Source organism: Erpetoichthys calabaricus, chromosome 3 (genome assembly GCF_900747795.2).
Source record: "Erpetoichthys calabaricus chromosome 3, fErpCal1.3, whole genome shotgun sequence".
NCBI classification, from domain to species: domain Eukaryota; kingdom Metazoa; phylum Chordata; class Cladistia; order Polypteriformes; family Polypteridae; genus Erpetoichthys; species Erpetoichthys calabaricus.
In genome coordinates this window covers 185,113,439-185,133,849 of record NC_041396.2, presented here as the reverse complement: position 1 = coordinate 185,133,849, position 20,411 = coordinate 185,113,439, and the positions used below count along the sequence as shown (strand labels likewise).

At 39.9% G+C, this 20,411-nt stretch overlaps 1 protein-coding gene across 1 annotated transcript in view; it reads left to right on the top strand.

Annotated features, from left to right (window-relative positions):
- Positions 1–2,919: 2,919 nt before the first annotated feature.
- Positions 2,920–20,411, top strand: part of slc16a10 (solute carrier family 16 member 10) — a 185,372-nt gene continuing 167,880 nt past the window's right edge. The window contains exon 1 of the mRNA XM_028797595.2: positions 2,920–3,581. Coding sequence (XP_028653428.1) covers positions 3,239–3,581 — 343 coding nt within the window. The 5' untranslated portion in view covers positions 2,920–3,238. The remainder of the gene's footprint in view (positions 3,582–20,411) is intronic.

Below are 20,411 nucleotides of genomic sequence, written 5' to 3'. Positions count from 1 at the left end.
GATGCTGGCACCATTCCAGATGCCAGTAATAGACACAATATCAGATGCTGTGAATGGGAAGCCATGTGCGTAAGTCCTTGGTCCATTCCCACTGGTGTTATCCTAGCACATTAGGAAGGGTGCAACATCTCTGGAGAAGATGATGGTGTGAAAGCCTGCCTGCATCCTCTGTCACCAGGAGAGCCCATTGTCCTTTATAGATGGCAAATAGCTGACCACCCAGCCTCATAATGCCCAATGACTCAGCCACACTGAAATTATTCAAGTGTTCTTATGACTGACAGACTTGTCTTTGTAGCATTCTCATAGGACTGCTTTCCTAGAGGCACCATGATCTGGTGATGTCCAGTTGCTACATCTTAATGAAAGAATGGTGCATTCCCTCTTGTGATGCTTGTTAGTGTAATCTTTACCTTGGTTGGCCATATGCATCTTACATGCTGGTTTTGATGCAAGTTTTCCCTCTTTATTTTTTGGTAAAGAGTATAAACATATATACAAACACATATACAGTATACTTTATCTATGTATATACTTACATATACATAGAATACTCTTATACAGTATATGGTTTCTAGGGTTATTACTATCACATGTTCACAGAGTACAGTACAATTCTTACTTGCATGTGCCAATCATCATGTAACATGTTGCCACTCTCCTTGCGATGATTAGTGAGTATAACTATCTTGCCCCAAAACCTCTGCATTCCTTACCTAAAAAATGTCAGAGAATTATCATTATTTTTTTTTTAAATTTAATTAATGCTTCAGCACTGCTGACACTTCACCCATAGCAGCTTTCTGATTCATTGTACAACTCGACTAATTATATTGTATGGCTGCTACTCATACTCTTTGATACTTAATGTATGGTTATATTTTTATACTTACTTTATTCTAGTATTATTATTTAGTTATTTTGATATTTGACATTTTTATATTGACTGATCTGTTTGTGCTGCACAATGTTGTTGCACTGTGTATTTAAACCATCATACATTATTGAACCTGATTAATCCTGTTTAGGTCCACAAAAGTATAATTTAAGAATTCATATATATTATATAAATACACATAAATTAGAAATATACACAAATATAGTGAGGGTGTGTGTGTGTTTCTGTGTGTTCACCCTGTGATGGACTGACAGAAACTGTTCCTGCCTTGTGCCCTATGCTTGCTAGGATAGGCTCCAACTTACCTATGACCCTGCTCAGGATAAAGTGGATTGGGAAGATGAATGGATGGATGCACGCATGCATATAGTGTGGGCTTTCAGAATGGCAAACATTTACATTTACATTTACATCATTTAGCAGACGCTCTTATCCAGAGCGACTTACAACAGTGCTTAGTAGTCTACGACTGTTCTTCAGTCTTTAAGGCTAGGATTAAATCTACTGTCATTAAACAAGTTACCGCTGACCAAGTTGTATACAAAACCCTGCTAGAAGAAAATAGTACACATTTTTTTTTTTTTTTTTTTTTTGAAAAAAAGGGTAGAAAAAAAAGTATGGGGACTTTAGTCCAAGTGCTGTTGAAAGAAGTGTGTCTTCAGGCGACGTTTGAAGACAGTGAGGGTCTCCGCTGTTCGTACAGCAAGAGGAAGTTCGTTCCACCACTGAGGAGCCAACACTGCAAAGAGTCTTGATGCATGTCGTCCTCATCTTTTAAGTAAGGGTGGTTCGAGACGTGCAGTGCTTGATGTTCTGAGACAGCGAGAAGTGACACGCTGCTTGACCAGTGCTGATATGTAAGGTGGTGCAGCTCCAGTTTTGGCCTTAAAGGCAAGTGTTAGGGTTTTGAACCTGATGCGGGCAGCCACAGGGAGCCAGTGCAGGTTCCGCAGCAGAGGTGTAGTGTGCGAGAATTTGGGAATATCAAAAACGAGTCTTGCAGCTGCATTCTGGATCAGTTGAAGTGGTCGTGTTGCCTTTAGTGAAAGTCCAGACAGCAGAGAGTTGCAGTAGTCCAGCTTAGAGATGACCAAGGTCTGGACGAGAAGCTGAGTAGCCTCTGTAGTGAGAAAGGGGCGGATTCTCCTAATGTTGTAAAGGAGATATCTGCAGGACCTGGAGAGGTTGCTGATGTGTGGAGAGAAAGACAATTCTTCGTCTAGAGTGACACCAAGACTTCTTGCCGTTTTTTATGGGACGATAACCGAGTTGTCAAGAGACGTTTTCCAGGGCACCACCAGGTTGCCACAGGGCAGTGCTGAGTCCTGCAAACAGCCTGCAGAAAACAGAGAGAGTACCATACTGGCAGCAGGAAAGGTCCTGTGTATGCCAAAGTAGGGGTCACTAGATGATGGTATGCTGGGTGTGTACTGGAGGACATAAATAAGGGGCACCAGTAAAAATAAGAGTGAAAAGCAGCCTGGAGGAAAACGTGTTGCCCCAGCACACTAGATGATGGCAGGGATGCCTATTCCTTGCAATAGGAACAGCTGATTAACATGGATTCAAGACATGGATTCGGGGTAGCAGCTTTTATTAAATTTCTGTTGTTTATTTATTCTTTTGTGGAACACTATGTTTATTGTGTGATAAAGCTACCGCGTATATTAAACTTTATATATATATATATATATATATATATATATATATATATATATATATATATATATATATATATATATATATATATTATAGTTAGATAGATAGATAGATAGATAGATGTACATACAGTATACTGTTGTCCTGTGTTAAAAAGAAAAGAAAGGAACGTTCAAGGCATAATTAAATCCTGCAAAGTTTCAATTTCAGCTGCTTCACGTTCGCCGTGATTTAATGCTTTTACTTAGGAAAGTTCTCTTCCTCGTCTAATACGATACCGCGTTTCCGATTGGCAATTGGTTAGTCCAATCAGAAGACAAACGGTTGTTCCCGCCCTCATTTTCATGTGTCTATTTATGTATTATTGTCACAGACCAGCTGTCACAACTGAGGAGAACTGGTGGCCCAAGAGGTCCCTGATTCGTACTTAGGAGGTGCAATTGAAAGATCAAGATCTAGGACTTCACCTCCCTGCCCTGGAAACTGTGCAATGCGTGCATCAGGACGCTTTCCAAGAGCAGGAACAGAGAAGTAGATGTGTACACCTTGTTCATTTGTCAGTTTCAGTTGCGACGACTCGCTTCTTGACTGATTGACCCCGAGCACGGTGGGGGAGCGCACGAGGGATCACCCTGTTCGTATGCAGTTCGCCTGCAGAGGGGTTCCGACTCACAGCACAAGATGACAGAGGGCAACCCACTGGTGGAAAATGACCCCACCAAAGCCACAAAAGAGATGGACAAGTCGCACGCCGAAGACGAGAATGATGTAAAGAAAACGGCGGAACAAGCCCCGTTAAATGAGACTGAGGAGAGCGTGGCCACCAAGGTGTCCGTGGAGCCGAGCAGTACAACCCCGAAAGAGTTTGTGCCTCCTGAGGGTGGCTGGGGATGGATAGTCATGCTGGCTTCCATGTGGTGCAACGGCTCCGTCTTTGGCATCCAGAATTCCTTTGGTGTTCTGTTTGTTGCCATGCAGAGAGACTTCAGTAGTGGAGGCGACGAGGACCTGAAGTTTAAAACAGGTGAGTGCAACGTGTCTAGTGCCGCGCCTGCTTCCTCGGCGGTGCCCCTCTGGGGCACTACCTCACGCCGATGTGTCTGTGCTCGGGGATCAGGCGGCGAGGCTGAAGGAGCCTGGAGGATCCGGCTTTGTATGATATGATCGCGGTTTCCGCGTGGCTTTCAGTGCCTAGTCGGCAGACAGTGCGGGGCCGCACAACGTGCTTGTAAGCTACCGAACTTCCGCTACATGCCTCGTTCACCAGTCCACGACGACAAGGCGAAAGAAGCGTGGGTGTCGCAGGGGAAAGCCACCTGGATCTCGAGCACTCCCCACGGGGTGGCGCGATAGAATAGTGGCCTGCAGATACTAGGCGAAAAGCAGCCAGCGAGTGATGTAGTCAATGCCACGACTTAACAGGATGACTGGGAATCTATCTATCTATCTATCTATCTATCTATCTATCTATCTATCTATCTATCTATCTATCTATCTATCTATCTATCTATCTATCTATCTATCTATCTAAACTGCATGTTCATTACCAGTTTGATTAGTTTCTTTACCATATCTATGCAGCATACCCTATAACACCTTCAGGTTGAACAGCTTTTTCTTTGGGATGACACTGAAGTTTATACATTTTGCCTTTCAGAAATTTATGTTTCATCACCTCGTGGATCAGCAGGTAGTCTAAACGAAGCTTCAAGCTATGGTGGCTTTTGTATATTTTATTATTTTTGGTGATATGGGGAAAGACCAAACATATTCAGTCTGTCACTTCACCTCTGAATTGCTTTAGCTTATCTGCACATGGCTTGGTTTAGAGCTGGCTCATGTCATGCTTCTGTTAACTGAAATGCCTCTGAAAGGGATAAACCTGTCTGAAAATGGACAGTCCATAAATATTCAATGGATAAAATAATGGTTCACTGGAATTAGTAATGTGCATATTCAGCATTTCTGATAATGTAATTTCCATATAAATACTTAGCAAATACCTGAACCCTTGGTCATACTCATGACTCAAAATATTGACTGGGGCATCATGCTGTCACAAACCTGCATAGTTTTATTGGACTGGAAATGATTTTGAACAAAATAACCTATTTAAAGATTGTATGTCCCCAGCTAATCCTGTTCTGGATCAAAGAAGCCAACTTCAGGTGGAATGCAGGGAGATATCCTAAATGAAGTGTTAATTTGTTTAGTTACTATTGGGCTTACACACGAATGAGTTAAAAAAAAAACAATCAGATATACAATGCATTCAAACTCAGATCTAACATCCTACTGACACAGTGCTTAGGGATTGTCTACTTTTAAATCCTTGTCAAATGTTACTTTGATATTTCCACAAAACAATACAAAATTCACACATATAATGCAGACTGTACATGTAAATGGTTTGGCTAATTGGTGGTGCCATAGAAAGATATCAGATCCCAGGGCCTGGATTTTTACTTCCTGACTGGGTCTGTATGTCTTTATGGGTTGTACACATTCTGTCATTCTCACAATGCTTCAGTTCCTTTGTACTTCCCAAAACATAATTGTATATGTAAGGCTTATTGGTGACAGTGAATTGTCCCTTATGAACAAAGACCAGTATGTCCTGTAATGGATACAAGGTTTCTCCATAACTGCCAGAACAGGCTTTGTCTTTCTGCTACCCTGTACTGGAAAAGCTGGTTAAAATCAGTGGATGAAATTTTATGTGTGTTGCATACAATATAAAAATGGCTTCAGAAATGGATAACTGGGTATTCATGTAATGTGCCATTTTTTTCATAAACTATGAATGCTTTATGTAAAAGAATGTATATAGTACATGGGCCCAAAATTAAATTAGAGACTGAAAGGAATTTGTGTGTATGTTATACAGACTGAGTATAGGGAAATTATTGGAATCCTCCAAAAATTCAATTTTGAGTTTTTTTTTTTTTTGTATCTTTTGAATTTTGAGTCTGAAAATACAATTTTTTGGAATTATGTCTGTGTGTTTGTGTCTGTCTGTGTGTGTCTGTGTATGTAAACACGATAACTTCAGTATGCTTTCACTCAGGTCAACCAAATTTTGCATACAAATATTAGACACAAAACCGGAAGTGGAACTTTACATTATATTTTATAAGTGAAGAGATTCTGGCAGTTGGTGAAATGGGGGCTGTACCTCAACTGCAGCCCTTTGTCTCCCATTCAGTGTCTTTCTATGTGTGATTTGCATGTTCTCTTTGAGTCTACACTAACTTCCTCCAGATCTTCCAGTTTCTGGCATGTTTCAGGGTAATTCAAAACTTAAAATTCGCCCATTCCCTGCTGACTTTGTTTTTTAGTGATATCACTTCCTCAATGCTCCGTTAAGAGAGCAGACCAAAACCGAAGCCACAAATTTGCTTGTCTTTTCAAATGAACAGATGACACATGATTGTTCATGCTGATGTCACCTTAAAGTCAAAATTCCACATCCTTGCTGAAGTAATTATTATATTTCAGCATTTATTAGATTAGCTTTCTTATTTCAGACTGTATATTTTATCATTTAATAAAAAGGAAAGAGAAATTATCCTCCACATCCCATTGCCAAAATGCACAACACAGATGTGAAAAAGTGCAGCCCTTCATTTCTTCAGTTTTGACAAAGCTGACGGAGGTTTGTTTTTGCGTGCTTGGCTTAATGTAGAAATTCAAATCTTTAACTTGATTATTTGGGCTTTTAGGGATCCTCAAGTGCATTCCCGGAGATCTGCCATTGCCACAGGTTTTTCTTTCCACCTAGTTTGTTAATTAGAAGCCCATCGTTGCTAAAAGCTGCACTTGTTATTTATTTCTATGGCTTTTATGTTGCCATGTGATGTCATTTTTATATTGTAGATTTCTCTTTACCACAAATATTATCCAAATGATTTGTAGATTGGAACGGATTAGTAATCGTCAGTCTTTCACTTTTTTCTCTTCCATGTTTTTAATCAAACATTTTATTAAAACGGAGACGTTATGATGAACACACACAGGTGTCACACTAGGTTAGACAGTGAGCTGCTAGTTTCTTTCATCATTTGCATCTCCATTTTATTTGACAAGAAGCAATTCAAAGCAGTGAATACAGCTGTTTAAAAGTGATAGAAGCAAGTAAGTGTTGGGAACCTTGACAAGCAATTTAATGAAAATGAAGCACAAAATGTTACTTGAACAGTAATTGGCTCAGCAACAATAATTTGATTTTAATTAAAAAGTGGTTTTGGAGCAAAAACCAGAACTCACTGCAGAGATCTGTGATTTAATTTGAGGACCCCTGACTTTAGTAAACAAAAGACTGAGTTTACCGTTAATGACAGCAAAGTTGTGACAATAAAAGTTTTATTTTGGTATATTATCAACTGACTTTAATGTGAAGCAGCACAGGCTAGCCATTAAACTTTATCAATGTATTATAACCCCCCCCCCCCCTCATTAATTTCCAGGTTGGAGTGCCTTGTGGGTAGACTATACAATCCTTATTCCACCTTTATTGCAAAATTGCAATCTATATAAATAAAGTGAAGACAAATCATAAACTGTTTAGAGAAAAAACAAAAAAATAATAATACAAAAACTTGGTTGCATTAGTGTGCAATCCTCCTAAACTAATACTTACCGGTAGTTGAAGCACCTTTTGATTTTTTACAGCACTGGGTAATAATTAATCATTTTTGGATAAGAATCTATCAGTTTGGCGCATCTGGACTGGGTGATTTTTGCCCACTCCTCCTTGCAAAAAATTTCCAGATTTGCCAAATTGTGAGAGCATCTCCTAAGCACAGCTGTCTTCAGGTCGCCCCACAGATTTTCAATTAGATGAGGGGCTGGGCTCTGGCTGGGTCATTCCAGATCAGAGATTGCTTTGATGAAGCCATTGCTTTGGGTTGTTGAAAGTTTCTCTTCAACATCAGCTTCCTAGCAGATGCTTGAAGGTTTTGTGCTGAAATAGATGAATACTTGGGAGTTATTCATGATTCCATCCACTTTGACTAAAGCCTCAGTTCCAGCTGAAGAAAAGCAGCCCAAAACATGACGCTGTCTCTGCCATGCTTCACTCAAGTGTTCTTTTGATGATGTGCTGTTTTATTTTTGCACCAAACGTACCTTTTGGAATTATGGCTAGATAGTTCAACCTTGGTCTCAGTAGACTATTGATATGTTTCTCCACATGGTTATGGGAGACTGGGTATACGCTTTTGTAAAATTTAGCCAAACTTGAATGTTTTTCTTTGTGAGAAAAGGCTTTCATCTTGCTACCCTACCCCGCAACCCATACACATGAAGAATACAACTGATTGTTGTCCCATGTAGGGAACAACCAGTACTTGACAAGAAATCCTGCAGCTCCTTAAATGTTGCTGTAGGCCTCTTGATGGACTCCCAGAGTAGTTTTCTCCTTGTCTGCTCATCAATCATGGAGGGATGTCTTGATCTTGGTAGAGTCACCGTTGAGCCATGTTTTCTCTACTTGATGATTAATGTCTTCAATGTACTCCATTGGATGTTTAAAGCTTTGGATATTTTTTTCGTACCCCTGGCCTGATTGACACCTTTCCTTGATTTTTAAAGGGTGTGCACACTAACGCATTCCTTTTTGTATGATTTTTTTCCCCTTTTTTCACTAAACAGTTTGATTTGTTTTGACCTTCTTTGTATAGATTGCAATTTTACAATAAAGGTGGAATAAGTTCTGACCGTATTTATATTGGATTCATTTTTTTATTACAAAAAATCTGTGATTTTGGCAGGGATATGTAGAGTTTTTTATATGCACCGGTGCTCCTGCTAAACTGCTGTGTCCAGGGTTGAATGATTAACTACTATCATACCCCATTCACACCCACACTTCAGAAAGGTTGACTCAAAAGTGTTAAGGTCTCCATAAGAGTTGCATTGAAACCACCAGCGCAAGGTAGTGTAAAATGGTGTGAGTGGAAACACTTTAGAATTGTCAGCCCATGTAATGGCATATTTCAAGCTTGTGGGCAAAACAGTAATTTTTAAAGGGACCTCAGAAGTACATGCAAACTTTACCAAGACAGCATCTGAGATGCAGACTGATGTACAGTAGAAACTCTGAGCTACCAGTGCTAACATCTGCACTGCCCTACTTATTTGTTGTAGGTAAGGGACTTCAAAACCTGAGGTTTTGAATTCAAATTCCATTACTGACACTGTGTGACCATAAGCAAGTCACCTCACCTGCCCGTGCTTCAATTGAACAAAATCAAAATCTCACAAGCACATGCAAACTCTACAGAGAGGACATCTGAAATACAGACTGAAGTTCAGGTGCTTTGAGCTAGCATCGCTACCTTCTGCAACACCCTACATCCTTGAACTAATATATATATTTTTTATACTGTGATTTGTTCTTAAGCAATTTTGAGCTGTATCTGGAAAAAAAATATACATGCAAGTAATGCAACCCTTTTAAAGGTTTTCAATCATTCCCAACGGCTTAGCATAGTAATATTAAGTGGATTTATCCAAGAGAGTTTTATAAATGAGTAAGTATTCTTTTAAGATATATTAAAGGATAACACTCTCTGTGTGATATGGATGCAGTCTACAGGTCTACTCTGTGTGCTTATCATTTCAGCACATTTACCTTGTGAGAGGCGTTCAATTTAAGGATCAGCTTTCAGGTAACATCTGCCAATGTGTGTTAGTATTAAAAATATTTTAATATGCATGTTGTGTGAATAATAGATCACAAAAACACATTACCTAAAAGCTGAGAGATCCGAAATAACCTCTCTCAGAAGGGAGAGAGTGAGAACCAGTGCAGTGTAGGGATTGGTAATGATTAGTGTAGTTGTTGGTCCAGTCTGTGCTACAGATTTATCGTGTGGCCCTGAAAAGGTTACTCAGCATGCCAGTGCCGCAGGTTGCATTGCTGTATAGTGAAGGCAGTGCAGTGGACTGGAGCATAACTAAACTTTCACATGAAGCCTGTATTTTTCCTCAGTCATTCCTTATTTTATATAAAGGCCATCACAAAGTGCACTATCATGTAATATTTTGCAAAAAAAAGAAAATAGTCATTTCCAAATGGAAACATTAAATATAGCTAAGATGGGCTGAAATATAAGTAGTCAACTTAGACTTCAGTGTTAATGTTTGCAGTACACCATGCAATGCATATATCTCTGTTATATGCCATATGGCATGAGATTTGTAAAACCACTGTTAATGTTTGTGATATACCATCTTTTGAAATGACAAATGCAATGCCTTTTATTACTAAAAAAGTTTGTAATGCGCCATCTTTTAGCATGACAGAGACATAGCATCAGGATGGACACACAGACAGACACTTAACATTTTCTTAAGGTGGGCATTAACATACATGGTATAGGAGAAGTGTGCGTTAGTGTACATAAGAAAAGATGCATTGATAATTAAATTAGAGTAGTTGTAATGACAATATAATGGAAATGGGATCAGTGCAGTTGCTAAAGAATAATCTATATTACTAAACCACAGTTGTATAATTATATGCACGGACACAGGACGCACCGAGGCGCATGTGCACAGCGCCTCAGCGCCCCAGAGTCAAACCCAGTGGCTTCCCAGAGTCAGTAGGTGGCGCCCAAACAACACAACCTGTAAACTAAACTTGCTCTAATCCACTGTGCCAGCAGTTAGTGTGGCGTATTTGAATCACATAACGGTAATTCAGTATTAAAAGTAAGTTAAATTATGATTCCTAACAGTAAACGACTTCTACCTAACGACACAGCCACAGAAAAACAAAAACGAGACCGCATGGATAAGAACAATAAACGAAGGCTCCTACAACGCGCTTCAGAGACACCAGAAGCAAAGAAGTCACGGCTCCAAAAAGAAAGAGCTCAACTAATGAAAATACAAAAACGAGCCCGTATGGATAAAAACAATGAACAAAGGCGCCCACAACGTGCTTCTGAAACAGCAGAGGCAAAGGAGTCACGGCTCCAAAAAGAAAGAGCTCAACGATTAGAAATACAAAAACGAGTCTGTATGGATACGACCTGTAAACTAAACCTGAGGTAAAGCGTGCACGCCAGGTTGTACAGTATATACGCACAGATGCCAGAGGCAACAGGCAAGCCGTACACACTACCACCGCTGCCCGAATGCGACCACCCACACCACCACATATACCACCTTCGTTTAGTACTGTGTCCCTCCAAGCCTGGGTCCGCCGCCATCGTCACTTCAGCACGTGAATCCACCGCCGTCAGCAAACAACTTCTAGCTGACTACACAGCCATAGAAAAACAAAAACGAGACTGCATGGATAAAAACAATAAACGAAGGCGCCTACAACGCGCTTCTGAAACACCAGAACCAGATGAGTCACAGCTCCAGAAAGAAACTGCTTCAGTACAAATATGTTTATTTAATTGAATGAAAAAATTTACCAGGACGCACCCACCCTCCATGATTTTCCATCCCTCCAAATATCGGAGGGAACAGAAAGTGATTGGCATTCTTGGATTTGCGATTCTTTCGAGAATCGCGGGGTTACTGGTCAAATTAGAGAACACTATTCCAGAGAAAATCGATTAAAACAAATGATGAGGTGTGTTTTAAGTGAGACTTAATTGAGTCTGCTGAACGAGCTTCACATGCACAGATTTAGAGAGACAGTCCTAGAAAATAGATGCCTTGTGTGGGTAACCTTCATAAACTTTGGTTTACCCCCTCACCTCCTAAGGACATGGCATGGCATGTAACGTAATGGCTTTGTTATTATTTATTTGGCTAACACCTTTATCCAAGGCAACTTGCATCATTCGAGAAACAACTGGTTATATTTGCTTTGCTTTTCCAATTGGAGCACAGGCAGGTGAACTGACTTGCTCATGGTCACAGAGTGACAGTAATAATAATAGTAATTCTTTACATTTATATAGTGCTTTTCTCATTACTCAAAGTGCTTCAAGGAGTGGGGAACCATTTCAGCCACCACTAATGTGTAGCAGCCTCCACCTGGATGATGCAACAAGAGCTATTGTTGCACCTATACACTCACCACATATCAGTTACTGTATTAGGTGGTGAAGTGGTGAGAGAGATAGCCAGTTAGAGATGGGATGATTAGGGGGCCAGATTGACTAGGCCATCGTGGGCAATTTAGCCTGGACACTGGGATACACCCTAGTCTATACGAAGGATTCCCAGGGATTTTTTTTATAACCACAGAGTGTCAGGCCATCGGTGTTACGTATCATCCGAAGGAGGGCTACAGGATAAGCGCCCCCTGCTGGCCTCATCAACACCTCTTCCAGCAGCAACCCCCGCTGTTCCTAGATGGTCTCCCATCCAAGTAGCATGATCTGAACCCACAGCCTCAGGGTTTAAAATCCAAAGCCTTAACCACTAAAACATACTGCCTACTAGAAGATGACTCTGTTGTGCATGTTAATGCTGAGGTTTCTTCAGGCTGCTCATTCCCTAAACAATGTACGAATGGGTAGATTTAGAATATAGATCTTTAAACACCCTAGATGTTTGCCTTGTATAAAATAAAGTGTTACATTTTTCAGTAGAACATCAAGCCTGCAATATGTCTATTAGATTACAGTATTCAGAGAAAACAAAATGTTTCATTAAAGTAGTTCTATCATTTTTTTGACTTTTTTTGACATTTTTTTCTGTCACCCTTCAGTTCTCACAGTTTTTCAGCTAATCTCCAGGGCCCAGTTGTTCAAAAGGTTTAAGCTGGACTGAAATGATCTATATTTTGAAATCCCTCCATTTCTCATTCAGGATCACGTAATCTATCTTACTTTTGTCCCAGTTTTTCAAAGTAAAATTGGATTGAATCACTCTGATCCAGATAGATGCTTTTCAAGATTACCAAATCTGTATTACCAAGGCTCTAAATGGGACTGCATCTCAACACTGAGGGCCACTAGGTATGTATAAACAGGTAGAATACCCAGCATGGGGTCACTCAAAGTGTATGTATTTGAAGAAACAAAAAACAGCACAGAAAACAATATAAACATCCATCCATCCATCCATTATTCAACCCACTATATCCTAACTACGGGGTCATGGGGGTCTGCTGGAGCCAATCCCAGCCAACACAGGGCGCAAGGCAGGAAACAAACCCAGGGTGCACACACACACACACCAAGCACAATTTAGAATCACCATTGCACCTAACCTGCACTATGGACTGTGGGAGGAAACCCACACAGACACAGGGAGAACATGCAAACTCCACGCAGGGAGGACCCAGGAAGCGAACCCAGGTCTCCTTACTGCAAGGCAGCAGCGCTACCCACTGCACCACCACACCACCCACAATATAAACACCCCTTCCCATTTTCAGTGTCTTTTAAACAGTCAACCCTCACGTGACCAACAAAAAACAAATAAAAAGGTAAATATATCCAGTATTACCCAAATTCATTGTGGTTATTTTGACCTTGTGTTTCAAATTCAGATTTTCATTGTCCAGTAGTTGAACGTTAAAATAAAAAAAACATTAGAGTTCTTAATTTGTAGAATGACAAGAAGTTTGAAGCTGTGCTTTTAGGAATAGGATGTGAAGTTTGGCTTTGGTTTGCTGTAGTTGGGTCAAAGTAATTTGTTTCTCTGCCAGATGAATCTGGGCTTCTTTCTCTTTCTATTTATCATTTAAGAAGTGCCCAGTAGGCATCATCATCTTTGGCAAATAACGTTTCAGGCTCTTTTTGAGCTCATTTGGCAGTAGCTACTGTCTGTACCAGTGACGATCCACCTTCTTCCACGCTAACAGAGCGGAGATCAAGAATGTTTCATCTGCATTAGGGGGAACTGGCTCAACTTTCCTCTTCAATTGAGGGCTGACTGTTTCCTGCCCTGAATCCCATGTACAGCTTGCGAGTTTTCCCCTCCAATAATGTCAATAACCAAATCAGTATATTCACCACTCCTAAAGGGCTTGTTGCATGCTTGGGTGTTTTTGCTTCTACATGGTCCTTGGTTGCTTTGGCCTTCAAATTTTTCCATGTAAATTTTACTTGATTAATGGGCCTCTTCTGGCCAGACCCTTTAACATTCACCCAGAACATTCATATCCTGGGTGATTTCAAGCCAAATGTTTTTTTTTCTTCTTCATGGTCAGCTCACCCCCCTTAGTAGTAATAAAATGTCCTACTATTGAGGCATAATGACACCTACCACCCTCCAGCAGTTGCATGGGTTTCAGTAACTGTGAAATTAGATCCTTTTGACCCCATGGTTCCACCTTGTTGGTGTGGTAAACAGAGTTTATAGGCCATGGGCATGATTGATTTAACAGAAAACAAGCTGAAGCACATCAGCTGATTGGTGTTTAAGGGGTGTGGAACCAGTCACTCAGCCATTGTATACAGCCTTTCTCAGGGGACTTACAGAGGGGCACTGACATGGTAGGTACCGTCCATCGCCACTACCATTTTGGCAGGAGAGAATACAGTCAAAGTGGGAATGTGAAGCATACAAAACCACTAGAGCAATGCACCACAGAAGAACTTTATGCTCAGTTTGGGAATGTTGCTATTAAGTACATTGCAGACTTTGTCAGGCCATAACTTCAACACAGAACCAGAAGGAGTCACAGTCTGTCAGTCTGTGGAAGAACAGGTCTTCATTGCTGGGTGTTTCTATGCATCTGGCTCTTTCTACCAAGTTGTTGGTAACAGTATAGGAGTGGACAAATTAACTGTGAGTGATGTGGTGAAATCACTTTGGCCAGCCTGGGCAATCATTTTGTTTCATTTCCAAAGGATGACTAGATTTCCCAGACAAAACGCAATTTCTTACTTTTGGGGAACATGCCCAACACTATTGGGATTATCAACTGCACTTGTGTATATACAAGCACCTCATGAGAGAGAGTGAAAGTACATCAACGAAGGGGGAGGCACAGTATAAACATGCAACTTGTCAGTGATACTGTCCTCATGATCACAAAGTGTGTCGTGAAGCAGCCTGGGTCTGCCCTTGATGCATGTATCCTGAGGGAAAGCACTCTATACAAAGAGCTCCAAACCAACTAATCAGATGGCATAATATTAGGAGACAGTGCCTATCTACTGTTACCGTGGCTGATGACCAGTTTTCTTGCACCAGACATACCTGAACAGGCATACTTCAACATTGCTCATTGCAGAACAAGATGTGCTATTGAGCTTTTAAATGGGATTCTGAAGAGGTGCTTGGCATGGATTAACTACTTGCGGGTGGAACAATAAGGAGTGTGCAACATAATACTCACCTGTATTGTCCTGCCCAATATTGCTAACAAGCAGAATGTCCCTCTCTGTGATGACATTTATGATGCACTGAGCCTACTGACAACTCAAAACACACCCCTGACCTTCTCTCAGAATGAGAGACCGACTGGACATGCAATAAGGGATGCCATTGTTGGAAACTATTTTTCATTTTGTCATTGTAATTAGTATACAGTGTCAAATGAAACTTCAAATTGAATACTTTTTGTTTGATTTTGACAACTATTTGGAGGATTAATTTAGGGGGACAAAATCCTTTTTTTTACCTTAATGTACTGACAGGTGTAATAACCTTATTTCTACTTTATCTTGTTTATCTCATATACTATGGTGAACAAATCAGGTGCAAAATATAAGTAAATGTGAATATTCAACATTATATTAATGTTGTTTATTTGACCAATTTAAATTTAATTAAAATTACATTTGTGTTTCTGAAATCCATCCAGAATCTACACTACAGCCCTACATCAGAATAATTCAGATTTTTTGGATGAAAATTATCCCAATCCAACTGAAAGGTTTTGAACAACGCAAACTGATGGTTTGATCCATATTAAAACCAAGATTGGATTACGTGATCTAATCCGATATCAGAATCCGTTTTTAGTTTAAAAAAAATGATCCAATCCATTATCCAAAACCAATTTCAGATTATTACTTTTGAACAACAGGGCCCAGAAGTAAAGACGATGTATTCTACTCTCCCGCTTATGTGAAAGCTATTACTACCCACACTTCAAAGGCATTTTTTCTCGTGCATAAACAGATTTTCTTTCACTGCAGGAAGTTGGGTCATTACTTGCGTTGCTACAGGGCGATGTACTACAGCATTCCTTACCTGAGCCAGTAATCCCCATTCCAAAAAACAAATTTCTTAAAGAATGGAGCGAAAGAATAGAAATTAATGCGATGTTATTAATGCGATCGCTGTGGGTTATAACTGAAAGCATCTTTAATATGGAGTACGTGCATTGGGGAACGCGCATCCTTTTATTGTGCGCCTGTAGCTTGGGGGCGTGATGGTACACGGGGATACACTATTTGAAAAAGATACTGTACATCAGAAAGCGGCTGTCTCCTCCCCCTAGTAGTTTTAAGGGGGCGGGGTTTGCGAACTGAAGGGAAGTGTTTTAAACAGCTCCGGGACAGCGCCTCGACTCCAGCACTGGGGAGAGATACAGTGCTTGCAGTTCAGACAAGAGCCTGTACGTGTAATTGCGAAGGGCAGGTGTTTTTACGGCAGCTAACTAAGGTCTGTACAGAGGCCGAGGATGTGGAAAAATGTCCGGTCATTATATAGCTGCTCACTTGAAAGCATTTTACAAAATGATCGTTTAAAAAGTGAAACGCGGCAGAACTTGGGCTGAGCAATTTAACAGCACGGTCAGGAATGATTTTACATAATCATCGCATATTGGGTTTCACAGTACAATTGGGAATTAGTATAATGTAAAACTACTAATCTTTGTTATTAGCGGAAGGTGCTTTTTGGTAAGGTTTCCAGTTAATGTAAAGACACCCCCGCTTGTAGGATCTCGCCGGTGTGACTCCACGATATTACGCTTTTGTACTAAGTTTTGCCCATAGCTTCTTAAAATTTCTATCTATCTGTCTATGCACAGTGGAGACTTTATTAGGTCCACTAACACAGTGCCATAGATCGCACATCCTTTTGCCCCCAAAACAGCCAGCATTTTTGGAGGCATGGATTCAAGTAGCTACCTGAACCATTCCTTATAGTCGGGGCTCCCTAGTTCAGCCCTGGAGAACCCCTGTGGCCACAATGCTTTCATTTTAATCAGTTTCACAATTCAGTGGGTCACACTTGTGTCTCATCAATTGAATTATTTAGATGGTCTTTTTCATATTTTGCATTTAGAAAAGTGCTTTAGTAGTAGGATATATTTGCATTTCGAAGAAATTAAAAAATGTGTTTTCTTTGTTAAACACTTAACCTTCTTTTATCTTTTTTTATTTCAGTTCATAGTGTTTCTATGGGTTTGCTGCTTAAATGTTATCCAAATACTGATACATTAGTGATGAACAGTACACACTGAATGTTAAAGCAGAGCTGCTACTTTAATGTTACATTGATTTATATGCTGATTAGTAATAAAAGGCTTTACCAAGTGGCCCTTAAGTTCAGTCCTGTGGACCACATTAACTGCAGGTGTTTAGCCCAACTGCCTTCTGTTTTTTAAGGGAACTCCTGCCTTTGTTAAGCTAATAGTTCCCAGTTTCTGCTTTTTGGGGTCAATCCAGAAATGCCAAATGGGTTTGCTAAATTTTAAGGGGAATCCAGCAAGCATTTGTGTGTGTGACATCAATTATTTGTTTTTCTTGCTTTTTACGATTTTGCTCTTTTTTGTATTCTGGTCATTTGAGCTTTTTGTTATTAATTAACATACCAGTGAATTTTATACTGAAGTGACATTTAGTGTTCAGTGTCATGTGCACTTGTGTCTGTACTGCTCATCACTAATCATCAGTATTTGAATACAATTAAGGGAGTAAACTTCCACAGGAAAATGTGAATTAAAAAGAATATGGTATGAGAAAGTAAAAATTTAAAGATATGGCAAAAAATCTCAACATACTATCACATATTTCTGATTGCAAAGTAAGAGAAGAAAAAGACTAATTAAAGAATTAGATCATTTACATATTTTGCTGATGCCTTTGTCCAAGGTGATTTATATATAACAACATATATGAAACAATTGGTTACATTTCTTTTAGCATAGGCAGGTCAAATGACTTGCTCATAGTTACACAGTGTCAATAGCAGGATTTGAACCCACAACCTCAGGGTCTGAAGTCTAAAGCCTTGATCACTATGCCACACTGCCTGCCATTTGGCTTTAAAACTGAATCATCTATTTGTAAAACTGGTTGGATTGAAAACTTGTGGCCACAGTGGTACCCTAGGACTGAACTTGGGAACCCTGCCTTATAGATTTTGGTCAATGATGACTCAATATCAGCATGTAATTCCAGCAAATGCTGTGGGTGTACACTATTGCTGCAAACTTCCTATTGCACCTCTTCCCAAAAATGCTCTGTTAGCTTGTGATTGTGATCTCTGGACACTGCAGACCATTGGAGTAAACTGAAGTCACTGTGATCTTAGTGGGAACTGCTTGAGATAACATGTGCTGTGACATGGTACTCTATCCTAGTGGAAGCATTTCATAAAGGATAGACCTTAACCATAAATGCATGCACATGGTTAGAAAAGTGCTCAGATGTGCTGCTGTCTTAGGAAGCCTAATGTGGCAACAAGAAATCATTCCCTATGCCACTGCTCCACACTTGCAGCCATTAACACAAGACAGAATGGTCCATGTATTCATTCTGTTTATGCCAAATTCTGGGCATACTATCAACATATTGCAACACAACTCAGAATTTATTTAACCAGGCAACACGTTTCCAATTTTAAGTCATCAATATCTTCTTCTGAGATGGTGGAATCAATAACCATTCAAAGCTGCTTAGATCACTTGCATTGGCCACTGTAATGTTTGGGTGAACAATAACTAAAAATGTGGACCATCATTTCATGCTTTATATACACTTTCAAGAAAAAGTTTTCAGTTGTCTGTATTATTTACTCATAACAATGTGGTCTGATCTTTAAACTAATTTACAATAATAGACAAACACAGCATGCTTAAATTAATCCATCCATTTTTCAAACCTTTTTAGCATCACTAGTCTACCTAACATGCATGTCTTTAGACAGTGGGAGAAAACTCATACAAACATGATGCAGGCTGCACACTTGGAGCACCCAGGACTTGAACCATGGTCTCCACCATGCTACCTGCTTAAATTAATAACGCACTCAAATAATTGTGCATCCTTTTGTCTAATCTGATGTTTTTTTAAAAAATCTTTAAATATACTGCAGCATCATTTAAGCACATTTTATACTTGCATTATTTTTAAGGAAAGTCTGTCAAGAGGGAGAAAAGTTGATAATTGGTGAGCAGTAGAGAGGTGTTAGAGAGGGTACATGGAGAATGGGGAGTAGGGGAGGGAAATGAGGAAGGGGCGAGGGTAGTAGTATTTGCCATGCATTTGATTTGGCAATTGTTAACCCTTCCTTTGATAATGAAAGTAAATCCGCTTGTGACTTACGGTAGTGGAGTAAAAGAAAGTTAAATATAACTTCTAAGAGTTGAAGATATCATTTGAAGGAAAATATTGCAAGTTTAAGAATGGGGAAAGTGTGACAGCACAGCATGATATTGTGGTGTGGGACAGGGAGATCAGAGTTAGTAAAATAATAAAACCAGAGCAAGCAGTGCCAAGGATAAGGTGGTAGAAATTAAAAGAGGAAGGGCTTAGGAACAGGTTTAGGGAGAAAGGTTCCAGTGAAGTACAGTCATTTGGGAGTGTGGAGGAAGGATGCAAGAAGAATAGCAAAGTTGAATTAAGAGCAGGTGAAGAGGTGTTGGGTAGAATGACAGGAAGGAGCCCACCTGGGGAGAAAGAGACATGGCGGTGAAACAGAGAAGTGCAGGATGTGATAAAGGCCAAGAAGGAGGCAAAGAAGAAATGGTGTCAATTAGGGAGGGAGGAAGACAGAGAAATTTATATGCAGACAAACAAGGAGGCAAAGAGTCAGGTTTTGGGAGAGGTGTATGAGAAATTGGAGATATAAGAGGGAGAGAGGATGATTTTTAAAATAGAAAAGATCAGGAACAAGGCAGGGAAGGATTTTGGTCAGATAAAACAGATTAATGATGAGCAAGATGTGCTCTTGAGAGAGCATAATAGGATCAAGAATACTTTGAAAAGCTGTTAAATTAAGAAAATCCAAGGGTAGTGTTTGGGAGTTCAGTCTCAAATGAAGTTCTAGTACCAAGAATAAAGAGGGAGGGAGGAAATAAATGAGACAGTGAAAAGAATAAAAAATGGAAAGGGGACAGGACCAGATGAAATACCATTGGAAGTTTGGAAGAGTTGAGGATGAGGAAGTAGATGTGTTGTGAGATCTAATGCAGAAGATCTATGTACAAGAGAGGATAGAATCTCAGAGGAGTGCGGGAACATTGTAATAGTACCCATTTATAAGGGGAAAGGAGATATTCAGGATTACTAAAGAAGGATAAAGATGATGTCATATATAATGAAAATATGCAAATTTACAGAAGGGGCTCAGAGAAGAGACTATCATAGGGAGGAGCAGTTTGGTCTTACACCAGGCAGAGGAACAATTGATGCAGTTTTTGCCTTGAGACAAATCCAAGAGAAGCATTGAGAAAAACTGAAAGGCTTGCATATGGTGTTTATTGGTTTGGAGAAGGCTTATGAGAGAGTGCCATGTCAAGACATCTGGAGATGCATGATGGACTAAGGAGTACCCGAGATGTATGTGAGAATTGCCCAGGATATGTATGAGGGAGTGAGGATTCTGGTTAAAAACAGTTTTGGGGTAACACACAAGATACCAGTTAGAGTAGGTCTGCACCAGGGACCTTCTTTATGTTCTTACATCTTTGATCTGGTTATGGATGTGCTGATTCATCGGATAAAAGACCAATCCCCCTGGTGCAAGC